At 40.8% G+C, this 19,014-nt stretch overlaps 1 protein-coding gene across 1 annotated transcript in view; it reads right to left on the reverse strand.

Annotated features, from left to right (window-relative positions):
* ARHGAP17 (Rho GTPase activating protein 17) overlaps positions 1 to 14,293 on the reverse strand; it is a 26,111-nt gene extending 11,818 nt beyond the window's left edge. Inside the window, exons 1-14 of the mRNA XM_035903555.1 lie at positions 14,258 to 14,293; positions 10,041 to 10,145; positions 9,136 to 9,212; positions 7,925 to 8,036; positions 7,647 to 7,723; positions 6,831 to 6,942; positions 5,975 to 6,043; positions 5,733 to 5,814; positions 3,512 to 3,639; positions 3,000 to 3,111; positions 2,341 to 2,422; positions 1,800 to 1,880; positions 589 to 702; positions 131 to 222 (exon numbers count right to left, since the gene is read on the reverse strand). Of these exons, the coding sequence (XP_035759448.1) occupies positions 131 to 222; positions 589 to 702; positions 1,800 to 1,880; positions 2,341 to 2,422; positions 3,000 to 3,111; positions 3,512 to 3,639; positions 5,733 to 5,814; positions 5,975 to 6,043; positions 6,831 to 6,942; positions 7,647 to 7,723; positions 7,925 to 8,036; positions 9,136 to 9,179 (1,105 nt within the window). The 5' untranslated portion in view covers positions 9,180 to 9,212; positions 10,041 to 10,145; positions 14,258 to 14,293. The remainder of the gene's footprint in view (positions 1 to 130; positions 223 to 588; positions 703 to 1,799; positions 1,881 to 2,340; positions 2,423 to 2,999; positions 3,112 to 3,511; positions 3,640 to 5,732; positions 5,815 to 5,974; positions 6,044 to 6,830; positions 6,943 to 7,646; positions 7,724 to 7,924; positions 8,037 to 9,135; positions 9,213 to 10,040; positions 10,146 to 14,257) is intronic.
* Between the last annotated feature and the right edge of the window lie 4,721 nt (positions 14,294 to 19,014).

Genomic DNA, 19,014 nt, shown 5'->3' on the forward strand with positions numbered 1-19,014 from the left:
AGAGACAGGCAGAACGTATCTTAAGACGTACATGTACAAAATGGTGCCTCACTGCAAAAACCTACTGGAGGGTTTACCTGCGTAGGGCTATCACAAATAGGAAATTCTTTTAACTATGGCAAGAATTTACCTCCAGGGAAGAACCAGTCTGCATGCTGAATAATTGGCTCAATAACTGCTACCACATGGACTGAAGTCGCTGCTGCCATTTCAGCAAGGGATCTGCAGAAGAAATTTGTAGAAGACTTTATATTGAATTCTATCAAAGAAAAAAAAAATTTAAAAAAAATCATATTACCTAAATGACAAGTTATGCTAAGCGTGATGTATCAAGACTCCTAAGTACCACACGAAGAGGAACTTCACGCTTTGATGAAATCTAGACTATTCAGTAACATTTATAGAGTTGGAAAACACTCCTGAAAAGATGCATGCCTAAAAAGGATCTGGAGGCACAGGTTGAAAAAACATTTGAAACATTTCTTAGGCAGTTACTGTGTTGCTGTGAATAGTCTACATGTTTTAAAACGATCTGACAAGAAATTCAACATGGAAGTTCTGTTTTGTAGCTTTCCTGAAACAACTTACCCTTCATTCTTTGCCCATAACAAGTTGGGGCCCAAGACTATTGCGATATTGCTGGGCGTCATTTTGTTAACATCGCTGTTCTGGGCGAGCTTTGCTAAAAATTTGATTAAATACCTACAAAAGGGAAAGAAATAATTAAACAGCAGGAACAAAGTTGAAAGCAACTAATGGGAAATTCAGGAACTTGTAAAGACAGCTCCCAACAAAACAGAAACAAGATGAAGAGCCTTCTTGCTTGGTAGCTGGCTACTAAGTTTCGACTAATGAATCATAAAAGTTGAACTGGATAGAAAAGAAAGCATCTCCCACCTTAGCAAAACAGAACTACAGAACTATTACATTTTCAGAAAACAAGCTGAGATTGAGAATGCCTACTCAGCAGCTATTTTCATATCCTGTAATGGAACTTCCACGGGTCACCAGTGTTTCTTTTGTTCTGATTCATTCCCAAAAGGCAAAACCAAAAGGAAAAATAACACCTGCAAGATACATCCAGGTGATTTCTAAGACTGGAAAATACAACGAAGAGCACAGCTGGTGAAGAGTTGGGTACTGTTGCCAGCAGCATGACCCTTAAGTAGAAGGGTTCTATGCATCACTAGTTCATTACAGTCGATAGTGAATTAACTTGACTGTAAAAGTCTACCACCACGAATGCACACCAACTACTTGATAAAATAGGGTGTCCTTTTATAAACCTAACTGAATTTGGCAAAAAAACCCCCCAAACCCTGGATTAGCGTTTTGGTTAACTAGCTTAGAAATTTAGTACTCTAGCATCAAAGCGACTGGCAGGGCCCTCCGGAGCTCACCCAGTCCCACCCCCCTGCTCAAGCAGGCTCACCCAGAGAGCAGGGTGCACAGGACATCGTCCAGGTGGGGGTTGAATATCTCCAGAGAAGGAGACTCCACAGCCCCCCTGGGCAGCCTGTCCCAGGGCTTGGTCACCCTCCAAGTCAAGAAGTTCTTCCTCACATTCAACTGGAACCTCTGATGCTTCAGTTTGTGCCCATTGCCCCTTGTCCTGGCGCTGGGCACCACTGGGAAGAGTCTGGCTCCATTTCTGTGACACCCACCCTTCAGGTATTTGTACGTGTTGATGAGATCCCCTCTCAGCCTCCTCTTCTCCAGGCTAAACAAGCCCAGCTCCCTCAGCCTTTCCTCGTAGGAGAGATGCTCCAGTCCCCTTACCATCAGATGTTCATACATACCTGAAATTAGCATGATAATGCTTAGGTAATCTGTTACAAATTCTCCATAACTCTTGTAGCTTCTTATCCTGGTCCTGAATACTGTCAAAGGAAAAAAAAATTCATTACATCTTAGTTTCAGATCAGAAAATTGTTGTTTCTGCAGTGAACAAAGAGATGACTGTATAGCTTTCCATTTAAGACAAATAAATGCACTCCTTTGTACTCAGTGATTCAGCAACCTGTTAGTGAAATCCCTGAATTATCTCTACCTCCAACAAAAGAAAACTGCTTAAGCATCAGTACTATGCAGCCAATAGTCTGAAGCAGCCCTTATGTTTAAATATAAAATAGATATTTCCCGACATTTTTGTGCAGTTAGTATGAAGCTAAACCATAAAATTTAAAATAATTTGTTACATAAAATATTTACCTGTTAGAGTGGAAATGAGAAAGCAAACTGTGTCAGGTTGGTCTTTTCTTTTGAACTCATATATGAAGAACCAAATTTGACAAAAATATGTTGAATGTTTTCCTATGTAACTATATTTAGTATGCTTACTTTGCAGCTTGTGTCCATTCTTCATATAGACTGTAGGTCATTAAAGGTTCTGGCAACTCTCGCAAATACGATTTCAAGGCACCTGCAATGCAGACCAGAAACAGGCTAGCTTTTTAACCACTGCTTTCAGTCTTCATTTAAAACTCTGTCCTCAGATTTGCAATTTTATCTGTGCAATAGGACCCAAGTTCCAGTGAGACAGTGGGAAGACCTGACACTTCCACAGTATATCTGCTCAACACTTAACACAAAAGGTCTTCCAACAATTACTGTGATTTGACAGAAACACGTACTATAAAACAATGAATCATCTCTGCAAACAAAGACCTTATTAAAGGTCTACATATGGCTCTCATCTCCCTTGATCACATTAACACTCTTGTCATGAAAGGAAATACGATGTTTGGATTACTATATCGCCTAAATTTTAAACACCGCTCTGTCGTGCAGACATGAATACATCAAGTGTGATGAGCACCTGCACCCTACATTTATCTGTGTTAAGTTCTGGAATAGAGTGAACTTTCAATTTATTTTCATTCATAGTTTATCTGCAGAGATCAACACCTTCCACTGCAGTAAGTCAACAGTTAAATGAACAGCATAAACTTGCGTTGTATCAATTTATACCTGGCTTTGATTCAGAACATTCACGATACCTGCAACAGCATGGGGATCAGAATAAAATTCGTCAAGCTGGGAAGTTGAACAGTCCAAGGCAGCTTTCAGCTTTTTTAACTTGGAGGCTCCAGCAGCAATTCTGAATAAGCCCTGCATTATAAAAATAAAATGTATTTGACTGGTAACAACATATGAGTACAAGCATGAAACAGTGGAAGTTTTATGACATCCTCTTTCAGAACAGTTTGATGTTTGGCCTCTTCACCTTAAACTGTTATGACCCAGCTGGCTCTTAACGCGTCACTGCCAACTGACAATGTTTTAGTTCCCTCTCATGCTTGACCCATTCCTAATTTTTCATTTTAGGTGCATTCTTATCAAAGACACTTCAAATAATGCCAAAGGTTATTCTGTTGCAAAAGATTTATCATCTACACTAACAAACAAAATTACTTAAGCAACTTGTTAAAAAGTACAGGCACCAGTCCATGAGTTTGACCGAGCTCTTTTTTTCCCCGTCCTTCATAGCATGTGATGTGGTAAGACCTACCTCCTCTCTCATTCCCGTTTCCAAAAGCATCATTACACAGGCTTCAATAGGGACTGCAATTTCACGACCGCTGCGCTTGAGATGCTCTTCTAACGGAGTTCCAAAAGCTGGTTTTTCAGTCCATTTGTCTAGTTGGAGAGTATCAAAACACTGAGCAAAATATCTAACAAACACTTGAATTATGTCCCAGCCAAGAAAAGAAGAAAGCCTCCAGTACAGCAAAGAAATTTTCAGAATGCAGTAGGAGTTTTTACAGCCCTCGATTGGTAAAGTCCCTTATATCATGAGCAAAGAGAAAATGAGCCTGCTGGTGTTCAAGGGAAAAAAAAAAAAAATACTTCTGCATCTTTCTGGACGGAATATCAGACACAAATCCTGTGTGTAACTGGAAGCCCATGTCCCACTAGGCCCCAACACAAGTGCCACCACAGGGCTGTAAGTTACATTAATTTGGATTTGCCAAGACATCAAAAGGCTTAGGACTGCAAAAATCTTTGAGGAAAATTTTGTCCAGATTGTATGACCTGGGCTGATCTGAGTTTTAATTGTATTTAAGGTGGATAAAACCTGAGCTCTTAACACAAAGTTTATGCTGATTTAAGAAATCAGCAACTTAAAATGGATGTTAGCAGCCCCAATGTCTTACATTATAATTACCACATTAACAGCCCATCGCTAACGCTTGCACAAATTTTCAATTTCTCGATTGTTGCTTAACTCAGAGTCAAAATTCGCACAAGTTTCTCCAAACTGAATGTGAATTTCTTGTTTCCTACAATTTATTTTTTCACCCATTTATGCTGTCTTAACTGAAAAAAATGCAGAGGTAAAAGGTTGTTGTTAGTACAGATGCATTATTTCTTTTATGTGAAAAAAGGTCAAGAAAGATGAAGCCTTTGAGAGAGTCCTCTTCAACGTGCTTCTGCAAAGGTTTTAATTTGCCCTTTTTGCTTATGAAACCACATCAACTACACCCCTCCTAAGGCTTCAGTTCCTCTAATTCATTAACACACCACGAGGGGTGTATGCCATTTTCCCCAGTTTTGCAAGTTACAGCAAACATTAGGAACTGAAATCTTAGTAATTGTTCAAAGTCACAGCTAGAAACATGACTGAAGTCATGCCCAGCACTTAGATGTTAGATACTGGACCACTTAGACATGCTGCCTCCTAGCCCACCTTCTAGGAGAGCCCATCTGCTCTGAAGCACGTGTCATATGAAAAGTGCATACAAAGCAGCTCAGCAACAACAACTTGAAAGCCGTCATTTGTAAACAGAGAACCTTCCACACAGCCATAACACAGCCCTGATTCCGTGTAAGCATAATTTGTTTGCATTACCTCGCCTCCCATCAGATCTACAGAGTACAGATATTCTATATCATCTTTCAGCAAGATGCTTGTATTTCTTGGTACACTTAGTTTAAGTGTTCATCTTTATAACTTGCATGTGGTCCACCACTGAAGATACTTGCGTCTTGCTCACCTCAGATTATATTTTTCTCAGACTTTGTTCAGCCTACTTCTTGTTCAAAGCAATTAGCAGATGAAGAGAGAGTAGAGCCAGTATTAAGGATAGCAATTTCAACAACACACAGTGCATCTTTGTAGCAAACCGTTAATGATACACCTTAACTCCCACTGACAACGGAAAGCTTCAGAGCGAGGGGAAGAAATGAAGCTGTATTACTAGCTTTTCTTAACTGCTGATACTCAACATAGTAATGTGAACGCTCCATTAGCCAGCTGTAGTGCAGTGTGCACGCTGGGGAAAAGGATTGCATAAAAGAATGAAAAAAAGTCAAGCTCCTTAGAATAAGGGGAATTTTTCTGGTAATCGCCTAGTAATAATTCAAGAAGCAAGGACCCTAGAGAATTCCTAAATCACAATGAAAGTGTCATTGGCCTGAAAAGCCAGGTATGAATTAGAAAAAGGTCACATGATATCAAGGAAGAAGTGCAAGCAAATAGAAAAATCCTTCCTTTACCCTCTTGGGTATCAGATAGATCCTTAATATTTTATTAGTGTGTTAAAATATGGCTGGAGAACTCCAGAGAACACAAAGAGGGAATTATGCTAGGGAATGTAAAATTGTTAAGTAGATCAAAAAGGCCTTATTAAATAAGTCTGCATGCAAGAGAATCAAGATAAAGGAGGAGAATATTGTGCATAGGTGGCACAGGCAAGGAGAAGCATCAGCCAGAGCACAGGTTACTTTACCTTGATGGGCTTGAATTTCGGGTAGGACCTTTTCTATGACTGCTAATGCTTTTCTATGGTAATCTGCTTGTGCTTCTAATAACTGAGAACAGAAGCCACATTTTAAAAACAAAAAGAGCATTAGCTTCTGATGAGCACATAATACAAGACTAGAAGGTTTAGCAGACAAAATGTAATCTTTGAGAATTGAGTGTCTACGCACATATGTGCTGCAATCAAAGTCATACTGAAAAAATACTCACCATAACAAAACATCTAGCATACTCTCCTTCTTTGGACACAAAGTTATACATGTCTGCTGCTAGTTGATCCTTTGAAAGAGAAAAGCATACAAAATAGTACATCAAATTTACAGGGGCGTTTCAACTTATACAGAAAGACAGAAGTACATACGTTATTTTGCCTGCAGTAAGTTTGACTGTTGATTCAGGCAGTACAGGCAGCCAGTAACCCACCTACTCTGCTACAGGTATACTTCCCAAGCAAAATTCATTCAAAATGCCTATCTTTGTTTTATGTAGCAAAGCAGTGGCCCACTTAAGTCAACAATGAGACTGCACGGCACTATGTTATGTACAGCCAATCCCTGCATACAAAGACAAATACTACTAAAAGGTTTTTGGTGCTCAGCTTAACTGTAGTGTAATGTAGTATTTGATGATTGAGAAGTGAAACTGCATGTGAATTGCTCAGAGCTGTTAACAGTCAGAATGTTCCTTTTATGTCAGCAGCCTGAATTCCATCCAGGTAGCTCACACTGCACAGCTACTCAGTGGCTTGAAGCACAGACACCCTGAATATTTCAGTCAAGGCTAAGACACAGTTCCTTCCTACAGCTGTCTCAGGCTGAAACAGAAAATACCATAAAATACCCATCTAAAAAAAAAGAAATTCCTCATTAAATTCAAGCTATTCAGACAGCGATCATCTAGCATTAATACACCTTTAAGGCATACAGTTTGTTAACAGCCACATAATTTGCAACTGCAGTAATCAGATGGCCAGTTCCACATTCAAGGCTTACAGAAGCAGCCATATTCTGATTGCCATTGCTGCTAACGAGAGGTTCGTGAAGGACAGAGACTGATCTTGTCGTACCTTGCACTGTTCTACTTTATTTCCAGCTTCATCCATCTCTTCCTTAAGAGATTCTATTTTTGAAGGATGCACTTGAAAATTTGTTCCTGAAGTCTTGTGGGCTTGATTATACCTGTGGAAGAAAAGCTTCAGTCATTTGGTGAAAACTTATATTAAAGAAGAATCTGCATTTATGGCTCCTTTGAAACTGGTTTCTTTTGACAGAAAACAAACCCAACAGTTTCAGAAGTTTTCAAATAGAACTAAGGAAGGTGCTCAAAATACACCATTTATGGCATGCTGGCATAATTCACAAACAGCTGAACAGCTATAAAAATCCACAAGAAATCCTGCCTTCTCTACAACCCCTTACATGGGTGTATAATATGTTAGAACTACCAATCCCAGAAAACGCTACACCATTATCACCACAGTTTAAGGTGGTTTAAAGGGACTTAAGGGTAAGTTGAACAACCAAGGACCCTACCACTGAGATGGCTCCACGCTGTAAAAGCACTTAGCACAGTTACAAAATTAGGCTCCTATTCCTTATTTAAAGTTGACAACTTAAGGGAACTGGAAAGAAGATGAGTTTTCAGCATTTTTCCAATTATATATAGGCATGCAAGAGCTTCACACTCTTCATTCTGTTTTGATCTAGTAGTCGTGAGTCCTTTTTTGCATAACTTAAATGTACATTTGTCCTTTTACAGTGAAGTATTGACATGCATACAGTAGCATTTTGGAAGCAAGTACCAGCATCAGATCAGATGCCATGAGATGCCAACAAGAAGTTAACATGAATAGAAAAGGATAGTAATTAAAATTACTTCTTACCTCCCTCTTGCAGAATCCCAGTCCAACACCAGCTTTGCAAGCTGTTTCCTCTGCTTCTGAATGTTCGGGATCTCCGTCTAAAAGGCAAATTCGAGGCTTACATTTATTTTTAAATTGTGTATTGTAATAAACTACATTTTGTACATTTCATAGCCACTTCTCACCACTAACACATGACCCCTTAAAACAGTTCTATTATTAGAAATGAGAGAAACCCTTTTTGCTCAGTTTATACATAAATCCTGATGTATTTCTTCAGTCAGGCTGAAGCAACTTACCTCTGTTAGTTGACACAGTGGGTCTAAAACTTCTCTTTCGATCTGTACTTCATGCTGAGAGAGCTCCATTGCCAGTTTATTCTCTGCATCACCGCATGTATCTAGCATTTTCCTTTAAGAATTACAGGAATTTGTAATGTGAGTTACTGTTGACTAAAGAAGACAGATTCAAAACAAACCAGTGGTGGCCCTTCGCCATCTGCTACCCATTTGGAAAGCTTTGTGTTGTGTAAAGCAAGGCAATGGCATAAACCCAAGATGCTCTATGCCATCATGGACAAATTTGGGATAGGCAAGGAGTGTTATTTAAAACTTTGTCTTCTAAAATTCCTTAGCCATTACAACATTTTTGGAGGCTTTAACTCATCTAGGTGATTAGACTGAAGTTATTCTTTATTAATGAAGTTAGTATTTATTTCAAAGCCCATCCTTCCATCTCACCAGATGCAGGAAAATTGCTGAATGCAGTATTTCATTTTCTCCTAAGCCCCTTTAACGTGAAAAAAAATCTTAACACCATAATGCTAAACAATCACATACGCAGCAGTCTCAGGTTCCAAACCCATGATTTAACCTTTGGTTTAAGCTTGTTCTAGGGAAACCCCCTATTCTCTAAGATTTTTATCCGCGTTTAAATCTCCTGCAACAGCTCACAAAAACACACGCAAAAGTTTTTAAGCTCATTCTACACCATCTCCATTAGAATTCCCATCAGCAGCGAGGAAGCACATTTGCTCTAGGAATTCAGCACATTGACATTCATTTCAGCCACTTCCCTGCCAGTTGCAAATATGCACTTTGCCAGGATAAGAAAATTGGCATTATTTTAAACTAGGAGCCATTAACGCAAATTGGCATTATTTTAAGTCATTAACACAAAACCACAAAAGGCAGTATTTACACTAAATTTTAAACTTTAAATGGAGATGATAATTTTACTAATCCACAAAGAAAAAAGCCATTTTTGAAAGCTTTTACAATAGCAGAGAATCAGAATCCTCTGGAATGCAATTCAGAGCAAGCCTAAAACTTGCCCCCAGAATCAGTCAAGCAGAAATGCTTGCTCACTTCTTCTCCCTTTGGATTAGGGAAGGAATCTAAAAGTGTTAGTTTCATTAGACTGAAAACAGCCTTTATGTACCAAAAGTCTCTACTGAGAGCCCTGCAGGCACTAAAATGATAGATCGCAACTTAAAAAGCCAAATACTTACCCCAATAGCGTTTCATCACTTAGCTGGACAGATCCTTCTTGCATATTTTGAGCAAGAGCTGTTAGAGGAAGTTTTTTCTATGGAACAGAAGGAACAGTGCTCAGCTTAGCATTATCCACCCCTTCCAGCTTTCCCAGTACACCCGCTCTAAGATTTTTCTCTTCTTCCATATGGTTTCTATTACAGGCATATGCAGCTCATTCTTTGAATTCAAGAAAACATCAAGTCACAAGAAGTTTCAAGTCTCGAGACTCCTGTTCTCAGATACTGTGAAAAGCCCTTTCTTCTCAGTCCTAGTTGGAATGACTGGCCCAAAATGTATCTCACCTACTGTCAAAGGACAAGTAAACAGCTTTAACTTGAAATCTAAGCAGCAACTAGCTTGTTATCTCTCTCTTTGCAGAGGTTTGTTCTGTGGGCCCCTGTTTTCAGGAGGTCTCTATTATTCAATAAAAAGAGAAAACTTAAATGTTAATTAATTCTGGTTCTAACACTTTAAGAAAACCTACGTACGGCTTTGCTGAAGTGGAGCAGAAATCAAACGTGTACAGAAAAACATTTACAGTTAACAGGAGATGTCAGTGCACAGAGGCAATTCTAAATATGAAGAGCTTGATCAGAGCTGCAGAGTATCTTCTCCTCTTAGGTCTTATGAAAGCTGCAAGTACTCAGCACACTGCAGAAATGAGCATCCTGACACTACTATGGCACTCCAAGGTTGCGTTACTGTATCTGGATGAGGAATTACAGCTAGCACCTGACCAAATAATGTCAACACGTGAGGTGGCTGTACAGAGTTTTTCTTCTCTTGGACAACCTGAGGTGTAGCAGCTGATCGGTCTTTAGAAGGCCAGACCATATTCAGACTAGTCTCAGAAGACAAACCAAAGGGCAATTGTACTTACATGTCTCTTATCAGGATCTGTACTATGCTGGCCCTGAAAACATGCAATTAATCGCTTCTGTGCAATGTGGCAAACAGATCTCACTGTGTCAAGACGTCTCTCAATCTAGTTGGCGGGAGGGGGAGAGAGGAGGAAGAGAAAACAAAACAAAAAACAGAAGTTATTTTCCTGGCCTCAGCAGAAAATCTTCCTCCTGTACCACACACATTTCTCAAGTTCTACAGCTTACACTTTCAGATGCTTAGCAGAAGTGCCTGACAGCAAAAATGCTTGGAAAGAGATTTAAATCGCTTTTTTTTCTTCAGTGGCACAATTCAGTCAGAGCTCACAATGCTCACGAGACTGGAGAGTGGAAGAGGGGGAAAATGTTGCCCCTATTTTTTGTCTCAGCAGAATAGAATCAGGCTGATACTCGCCATCTGAGACGAATGGCGCATGCAGATATCCAAGACACTAATTTAGGGCGAAAACCGTGGGAAAACTCTCACGGTTTTTTCATTGTGACCTTGTAAAGAAGGCGGCTAAAGACATATCTGACCACTCCTTTACACTGGGCTGAGCCTACGTACTGCAAGCTTTCTATGGCATTTCCTTCTCTGGCCGTTAAATACAAGGACAAAGTTCCTACATGCTAAGCAAAATAATATTTTCAGGGAGAGATTAATGGGATTCAAAAGGGATGTGAAATGAAAAAAATAGGCATCAATGCACAAACAAGTTCTGTTTATCACAGTATATTTGAAACGCGGTTTAACACACAGACTGTGAATATAACAGATATACATTAATAAACTGTTCTTTTAAGGGATTTTAAGTCAGGAATTTGGACTATTTTATTTCAAAGAACACAAAAAGCAAACAAAGTGATGAGCACTGCGACAGAACTGCTTATGGCACCGAGCTCTCTATGCACAGCACCAAAAGAATGCGGTTTATCTGCATTTTGATGACTCACCAAGAATAAAAGGAGGCCCTTTGGAATGGCTTCTATTTAAAAAGCAAGGGAAAAAAAAGAGTAGATTTCATCTGCAGAAATAATCTGAACAGCCTCCAGTTTTTGATACAGCTCTAAAATCACTCCTGTTACATTTTCAGGAGGGCAGTAATTCTCCCCAGCTATCCTATCAATCATACAGATGAGCTGACAGAGTAGTAATTTCAGTGTTAAGTTACTCTGCCCTGTTTTACTCCTGTTAAGGGCACCATGCCTGGATTTAAAGCAGGAGATACACTGTTGGTTTTTCCAGAGGAGGCAGATGGCTATGTTCTAATGAACATGAAATACTCTAAATTGTCATTTAGAATGTTACACATCCAGGTAAGAATGACATGGGTTTTATCTCCCAACGGGTTTACTTGCCACTGCCTACAATGGGATGTGTATATCCCTAAAGTGGTTACAACTGGAAGGGTGTAATTAGGTCCCAACAAAGCAGCTTATGAAAACTACAGCTACTACAAGGGACAGCAGATCCAGCAGAAGAGAAGCCTTCAGGGTGTGGGTTGGGAGAAGTTGCAAGGAGGAAGATGCCAGCGGAGGGAGGCACAGACAGACGGGGACTTGGTGAGGATCAGCACATAATCACTGCTGTCGGATATGGGAGCCCTGTCCTGAACGCACCAGCAAGTGCAGGACTTGGCTCCCCATTCCCTTTCAGAAGAGGGGAGCAGCAGTTCTACTAAGCTGTAGCCTGGAGAGGCACCCAAAGCTGGGCCCCGGGGCCGTGCCACCCCTCAGCAGCCTTTGCAAGCCCAAAGGGGAGGTGAGAAAGAACCAGTATAGAAGGGTTGGTGAGTTGAAGGACCAAGGGAGGAAGACTGAAGTTTCACTGGCTACACGAGGCAGTAAGGGGACTAAAAGGTCTTGACAGACACAAGATGAATCCAACTTGAGGTGCTTAAAAAGCTTAGTAAAAATCTATTACGACAGAGTAAAGTGCAGAGAAACTGCCCAAGGACAACTGAGAGCACACAGCACTGCCTTTAATTTACCGAGCATATACATCAACAAGCTCAAAATTAAGCCCACTTCAAAAAAGTCCATATGAAGATATATGACCAAGAAGGTACTGTTTGTGGTCTACTGTTGCAGCTAAGACAATTCATTTCTATTGTGTTATCTTCAAAATTAAACACCACCAACACATTCTAAACCAACTAGGCTTTGTGAAAGCATTTATTTTTGCTTGGTCATGTAGCTAAGACTTCTTAAAATACTGAGCACAATTACCTGAAACATGGTGACATCCTATAACTGAACCATCTTACAGATCCCAGCAGACTAACACAGCCCTTGTCGGCTGTGCATGGTGGCTTGCGTTCCTTTGAAGACCTTGGAGCACATATATTCCCAATAGCCTCTTTCCAGGCAGTCTGAACACCAGACTCAAAGGGCAGAAGACTGATAGGAGGAACGCGACCCCCAGAACTTCATGATTAATAGACTCTCTGATCTGCTTTTTAGTTCAAAGATGTCAAGAAAAATCATGCAGGACATTAATCTCCATTAAGCTACCTTTGAACTGAAATTGTGACCTACAGGCCATGCTGTCTGTACCCATGGGGCATCTTCAGCATACAGAACATCACACAATTGCTTTATTATACGCTACGAGGGCCTGCCAGAAAGTGGGTCTATTGTAGAAGCCTTTCCAGTCCTGAATTATATTCCTTGTCTTCAGGCAGGAGCACATTTAACAGAGATACTTGAAATGGAGTATTACACTTCAGAAAATAGAAAAAAAACCAGCTATGGCAATCCTATGTCAAAGCTCAAGCTAAATATAAAAAAGAACACTGTGAAACATGTTTATAAAGTGAACAGTACCATGCTTTTAAGCTCTTTAGTTAGATAAGTGCCTCCCTCCCCTCCACAAGCCCCCAAGAGCAAACAAACAAGTGAGTAAATTCTTCCACTTGGGTGTAGCCAGTCTGCTCTGTGCCTGGGAAAGCCTTGCTTGCAAAATTTTTTTGGCAACAAGCAGCAGTATTTTTGGCTTTCACTTCTTATTACTCTTCTGCAGCTAACCAAGAAAACAGATGGGCCCTTGAAGGCTATCAAGGTGTTTTAACATCCTTCATGCCATTTAATTGCACACATCTCTTCAGAAATTAAACCCCGTATCATCAAACTGTTAAGGTATTTATGATTCAAAGAAAGCAGTCCCCTGAAAAGCAGGGGTTTCAGGTCAGCTCATTTCACCATTACTCAAGATGATTTCATGTATTTGTGCTGAATTCAAGTTTTAAAGCCGATACATTCTCTCATCTTCTACTTTAATCTGAACAGCTGGAGAGATCTGTAATAAAAGTACTTGCATCATTTGCTTGGCTTCCACATTTCATATCCAGGTCCCAAACTTAAGCATACTAAGATGGTCTGTACCCAATTTGAAATAACCATTACACTGGAGGTCCCGTGGAGCAGCTAGCCCGACTTCCCTTGCCAGTTTACATTCTGCCATTTTTTTTTAAAGAAAGTCTTTCACAAAGTAACCAGGGGAAGAAAACTGTAGAAAAAAAATCCGTAGCCAAATTTGTTACATGCAACGAGTCAACCTTGTTAATCTAACAGTTGCAACTAAAATTCCACCGTGAAAGCAATGTTTGATTAGATGGTATACTTTCAAAAAGATGACAAGTCTGCAAACAAATCAAATGTCAGTGTGACAAATTTGAGAACAAGTATCGCAAGTGAAACAAGAAGAATTTGTACCTTTATTTAGAGAGATTCCAGACTTTCAGAAAAGAAAACGACATTATCTATTAGCAAGCAGTTGGCATGTTTTTTGCCACTTCTCTTATGGCCCTAGTTGACCTCTTCAAGAGAAACAGAAATGAAGACAGAAACCAGCTGTGCCTAATCATGGTTTCTTCCCAGTTTATTGTCCTCCCCCAGACTGGCAAGTCATTAGTACTAATGGTTCATAAGCTTAACAAGCCAGTTCATCTAATGACAAGCAAAAATGCATCCTCCTTCACTTTATCAAGCCATATGATCAGATTCAGGAACAGAAGTACCTGAGTTTTTCCACTCAAATTGTATCATAATTTTTTGACTGACGTCTCAGCACATGAAAGACTTCCTTGGTTTCACCCCTGTCATTTGCAGTATTTTTTTCTCCCCACATTAGGTACTCCACAAAATTCAGAAGACTCAAACTTCACGAAGAGCATTTATAAAAAAAAAAAAAAGCATATTAACTGTGTTACAATACCTGCAACAGGTCTTCACTGAGTACCTCTGTTTTCTCAGCCCTAAGGGAGGAAACAAAGACTACTGTCAGACTAATTAGCATGTTTAGGGTCAAAGATTGCTACAATGCTTTCAACAAAACCCATGCAGTTTCAAATTATAATCCCATTAGAACCATTGCTATGAACACCACCATGTTCATGATGTCATACACGGCGCTGGCTCCCGGCCCCGGCACAGGGAACGTGAATGGCTTGCCCAGCACAGGGGTGCTTGGGGAAGCCTGACATTCCCGAAACCCCCAGCACGAATTCAATTCGCCAAGCTCTAATGCTATTTCAGAAAGACAAAACAAACTGGAATCCTGAATAACTTCACTTGAAGATGTATTGAAGCAACTAATGTTATCATCACTTGTTAAGCAAGTAATGTTATCAATGTACCTGAATGGAATGTAAAGACATGAGAAAAGTAGGACAGCCAGCTTCATCTTTTTGTATTTTACCACTGCAGAGCTTTATCAATCAGCGATCAGTGGAAATGGCAGCCTGAACACCTTCCTTACATGCCCACAAACTTCACCAGAAATCTCCCACTACCTCACATTTTGCCAACTTCCATAATATTAAAAGAACGGAAAAGATTTACTGCTTAAAAAGATCATCAGAAGCTAACAGTATTCCCAGTAAAGGTCTACCCTCAATAGAAAAATATCTGGATACTTACACATACTTCCAGACACAATATTAACAGCTCTTATAAACATTCTCAAACCTTTACACATCCAATTCCACACCTTCTTCCAATCCCAGTTTATACATAAACTTTGAATTGTTTAATGTTGACACAGATTTATTTGGTGTTGACTCATTTGCTATATCACTGCTTTATCCTACCTTTGCTAGATCTATAAAATAGCGAAAGATAAATTTAATTCCCCCGTGAGCTCTTCTGCTTGGCTGTTCACTGTTACTACACGTCTGTTGCTATCGGGGACTTGGAAGTTCTCCAGTACTCTACTTTCCTGTTCAGAGTTTCCCCCACTGCTGTCAGAGTTCCCCATCCACTACACCAACTTCCTTCTGATCCCGCAGTCTCTTTAATAACCTACTGCAAGACTGCTCATGCACAGAAAGTTCATTTTCTTGATCAGGCTTCATCAGCCTAACATGCGAAATGCCTCCAACGACAATATTCATTCACTTTAAGTTTGGGGTTTTTTCTGTTTGTTTTCTTAATGCACTAGACTTCAATTTCATGGCACGTTATCTGCTTGAGCTATTTGTAAACCATAAGGTGTTTAATAATAAAATACCAGAAAACAGTAATGCTCAAAACCTCAACAAGGCTAAGACAAAAGCCACTTAAATACTTTGATAGCAACATAAACTGCAGGCACTGTAAATCATAGAACCATAGAACTGTTTGGGTTGGAAAAGCCCTTTAAGGGTTACCAAGCCTAACCATTCCCCTAACCCTGCCATCCCACCACTAAACCCTGGCCCTAAGCACCTCGGCTGCCTGGCTTTTAAATACTCCCAGGGATGGGGACTCAACCCCTGACCTGGGCAGCCCCTTCCAGGGCTTGAGGCTCCCCCCTCCTGTCAGGCAGTTGTAGGGAGCAGTAAGGGCTCCCCTCAGCCTCCTCTTCTCCAGGCTGAATAAATAAATACTTATTTGTTTAGGAAAACACATGCCAGATCGATAAACTTTTCTTCCACACAAATAGAAATACTGTGTCTGATAGAAATTATATCCCGTTAGAGAGCAATTGTTTGATTTTTTTATTATTTTTTTTTTAGTCTTGCAAAATCCCACCAGAAATTACATGGAAGAACTACAGTGTAAGAATACTCCAGTTACAGCAACACATTCTTAAACAGGTTTTAATCTAATCTTAAGTGGCAACTACTACACACATCAGCTGATTTGACATAAGGATACAGAGCTACTCAACATTTCTGTAGGAACACAGTGCTGCACATGATGATGGTTTTACACAAAATTGTTTTACACAAATAATGGTTTTACAAAAAGCCAGAGTTTTCTGTCCTCAACAGACTGCGTAAGAGATGAGCCACCTCTATTTCTAAAACTGAATTTGATAGTGTACACACAATTAATTAAGAAGGAGCTGTATTTACCATGGCTAACGTGGCTTTTGGTTTCAAATACCATTTTCTTCAGTCCTGTTTTCCACGGGCAAATGGATGCTTTTCACTAAGAGCTTCCATGAAGTTACATTTTACCCATCTTTAAGAGCAAGTCCATAGCACAGTGGCTACATGATGCTACCAATGGTGAATCGCTTTAGGCTGTGACAGGACAAGGGGTGATGGTTTTAAACTAAACCAGGGTAGGTTTAGCCTAGATATAAGGAAGAAATTCTTTACAATGAGGGTGGTGAAACACTGGAGGGGGTTGCCCAGAGAGGTGGTGGAGGCCCCATCCCTGGAACGTTCCAGGCCAGGTTGGACGGGGCTGTGAGCAGCCCCGTCTGGTTCAAGGTGTCCCTGCTCCCTGCAGGGGATTGAGCCAGATGGCCTCTACAGGTCCCTTCCAACCCAAAACATTCTGTGATTCTATGAACTTGGAAAGGCAGTGAGACAGCAGCAGTGCCACACACGTGGCATGCGGGGATTAACTACACAGAACAGACTATGGCAAAAGTAATGGGAGAGCGGCCGCCTTCTCCACCTTCACACACATCCAGGTCTCAGTTTCCTTCTTTTGCCTAGAAGTCCACTGAAGAAAAAAAAGAAAAAAAACTGGTTTTCACATCTACATTATGCAACTGAAGCTTGCGCTGACTCCCCCATGCCTCTTTCCAGTCCTTAACCTGGCTCAGTGTAAGAGAAAGTTAGATTAGACAAAGGCATCTCAGCTGTTCATTCATCCCGGATGCCGACCCGCTTACATATCGACGTGATACGAAACAGACCCCGCGGAAGCACAGAGCTGACACACCAGAAGAGAACACACAACCTTAACCTAACTGGCAGCTTTAGGAAATAAACCCGTCACCTCGGGTGGTGTAATTCAAAGCAACTCCTAAGAACACTCAGAGTACTTATAACTGGGTACGTACACATCATTAAAACCACTGAACTGCTGATAAGCACAACAGTGATGGACTGAGAGTTCACAGAATTTTCCCACCCATGCAACACTAAGCAAATTACTGTAAGATTCTGTAAATTCACTGTTGGGAATCACGAAATACATTTAATAGAAGTTATCCTTAGAGGAAGCAATCTGCCTGCTAATATTCCTCCATATTTGTGCTCAACAGAACTCTTCATTATACTGCTATAAAGTTACTGGATGCTTTTGAAGGGCTTTACCCACAACATTAATTTAAAACTATCAAATAGTGGAGTAGAGCTTCCATACAACTTCAGATTCATTAAAAGTTTGATTTCTCCTTCCCCTCCTTTTTCCTAGAAAATTATATCCATCTGAGTGAAAAGCAAAGATGGCTCAGTAAGTTGCTAGCAGAAGTTTGTTTCTATTTTAAATACGGTTACCTGCGGACTACCATTATGTGAAGTGCAAAGCAATTTTCATATATTTATCTTAAGTGCTCTTTGTACACCTGACTGGTTTATCAAGGATTTATAGTCACAACTGGAAAATCCAGACCTCTTCCTCTGAGGCCAGAGATGTTTTCCCCAGTCATCGGTGGCAGCAGGACAGTGTCCCCAGGCCAGCGCCGACTTAGAAAAGCCACTGATGATGACGTCAGGTTCGGAAATGCAAGAGGGAAGACCTCACCCTTCCTGCAGGCCCACATTCCACCTTTAATAAGGAAGCCAAGAAAGAGCCACTAAATAATATTGTTTTTCAGTGACCACAACCATGAAACAGCAAACACAACCCTGTGATAGCAGCATAGCCCCTCTCCTTACTGAGCAGGTAAAAAGCAGCAAACCATCAAGGTACCTCTGTCTCCCACTGAATAACAGGTTTTAATAGGTTAAACTAATAGTTTGAAGTTTACACCTAACTGCAGCTTCATGGGACGCTAACTCCTTCTGCCAACTACTTAGAGAATTAGCAAACTTATGGAAAATAGCAGAGTTTCTTTTTCACTGCTACTTAAAGTTCTGTCCTTATTCCTTGTAAGGTCTTATTTGTATCTTATCTAGTCAGTAGCACGAAGCGATGAAGAAATCCTTCTGGAATGAAGAACCGATTCAGAATTGGAAGATTTAGTCGCAGAGAGTGTTCCCAAGGGCTTTATCAAGCCCAGCAGTGCTGGTAGCTGGCCTCCAGCCTGGAGACCCTCCACTGTAAGCTTCCCCCACGAGATATCATGAACACAGCCCATCCCAAACTGAGATTATGAAGCCCATACTACAGCAGCTATGGCTGTTTGCAGTCCCAGCAGCTAAACTCGATACAGCTTGAACAGTTAATTCTCAGTTGCAAAATGAGGTGTCTCCAAGCCATTACTAATGGGGAAAGCACGCCCTGCTGCCCGAGCTCCTCCTGCGTGCCGGGAGGCCCCAAACACACTGGTTTGTGACCGAGCTGTTTGTGCAGGAGCTGTCCCCGCACTTCCGGACGGCAGGATCCACTGGCACATGGCAGAGCAACAGGGACCTGCCCAGCCCAGAGCCTCCCAACGCCTCTGGCGATGGAGGTGGCGTTCGCATGAGATGGGAAAGAGCACGACAAGAGCAGCAGCCCAGGGGACACCGGACTTTGCGCGCAGGGCTTGGCATAACACCCTACCGCAGCACCCTACCAGGTCAGCTGCCTAAATACAAGGTAGCT

The sequence above is a fragment of the Egretta garzetta genome, unplaced genomic scaffold, assembly GCF_000687185.1.
Source record: "Egretta garzetta isolate BGI_Z169 unplaced genomic scaffold, ASM68718v1 scaffold71, whole genome shotgun sequence".
NCBI classification, from domain to species: Eukaryota; Metazoa; Chordata; class Aves; order Pelecaniformes; family Ardeidae; genus Egretta; species Egretta garzetta.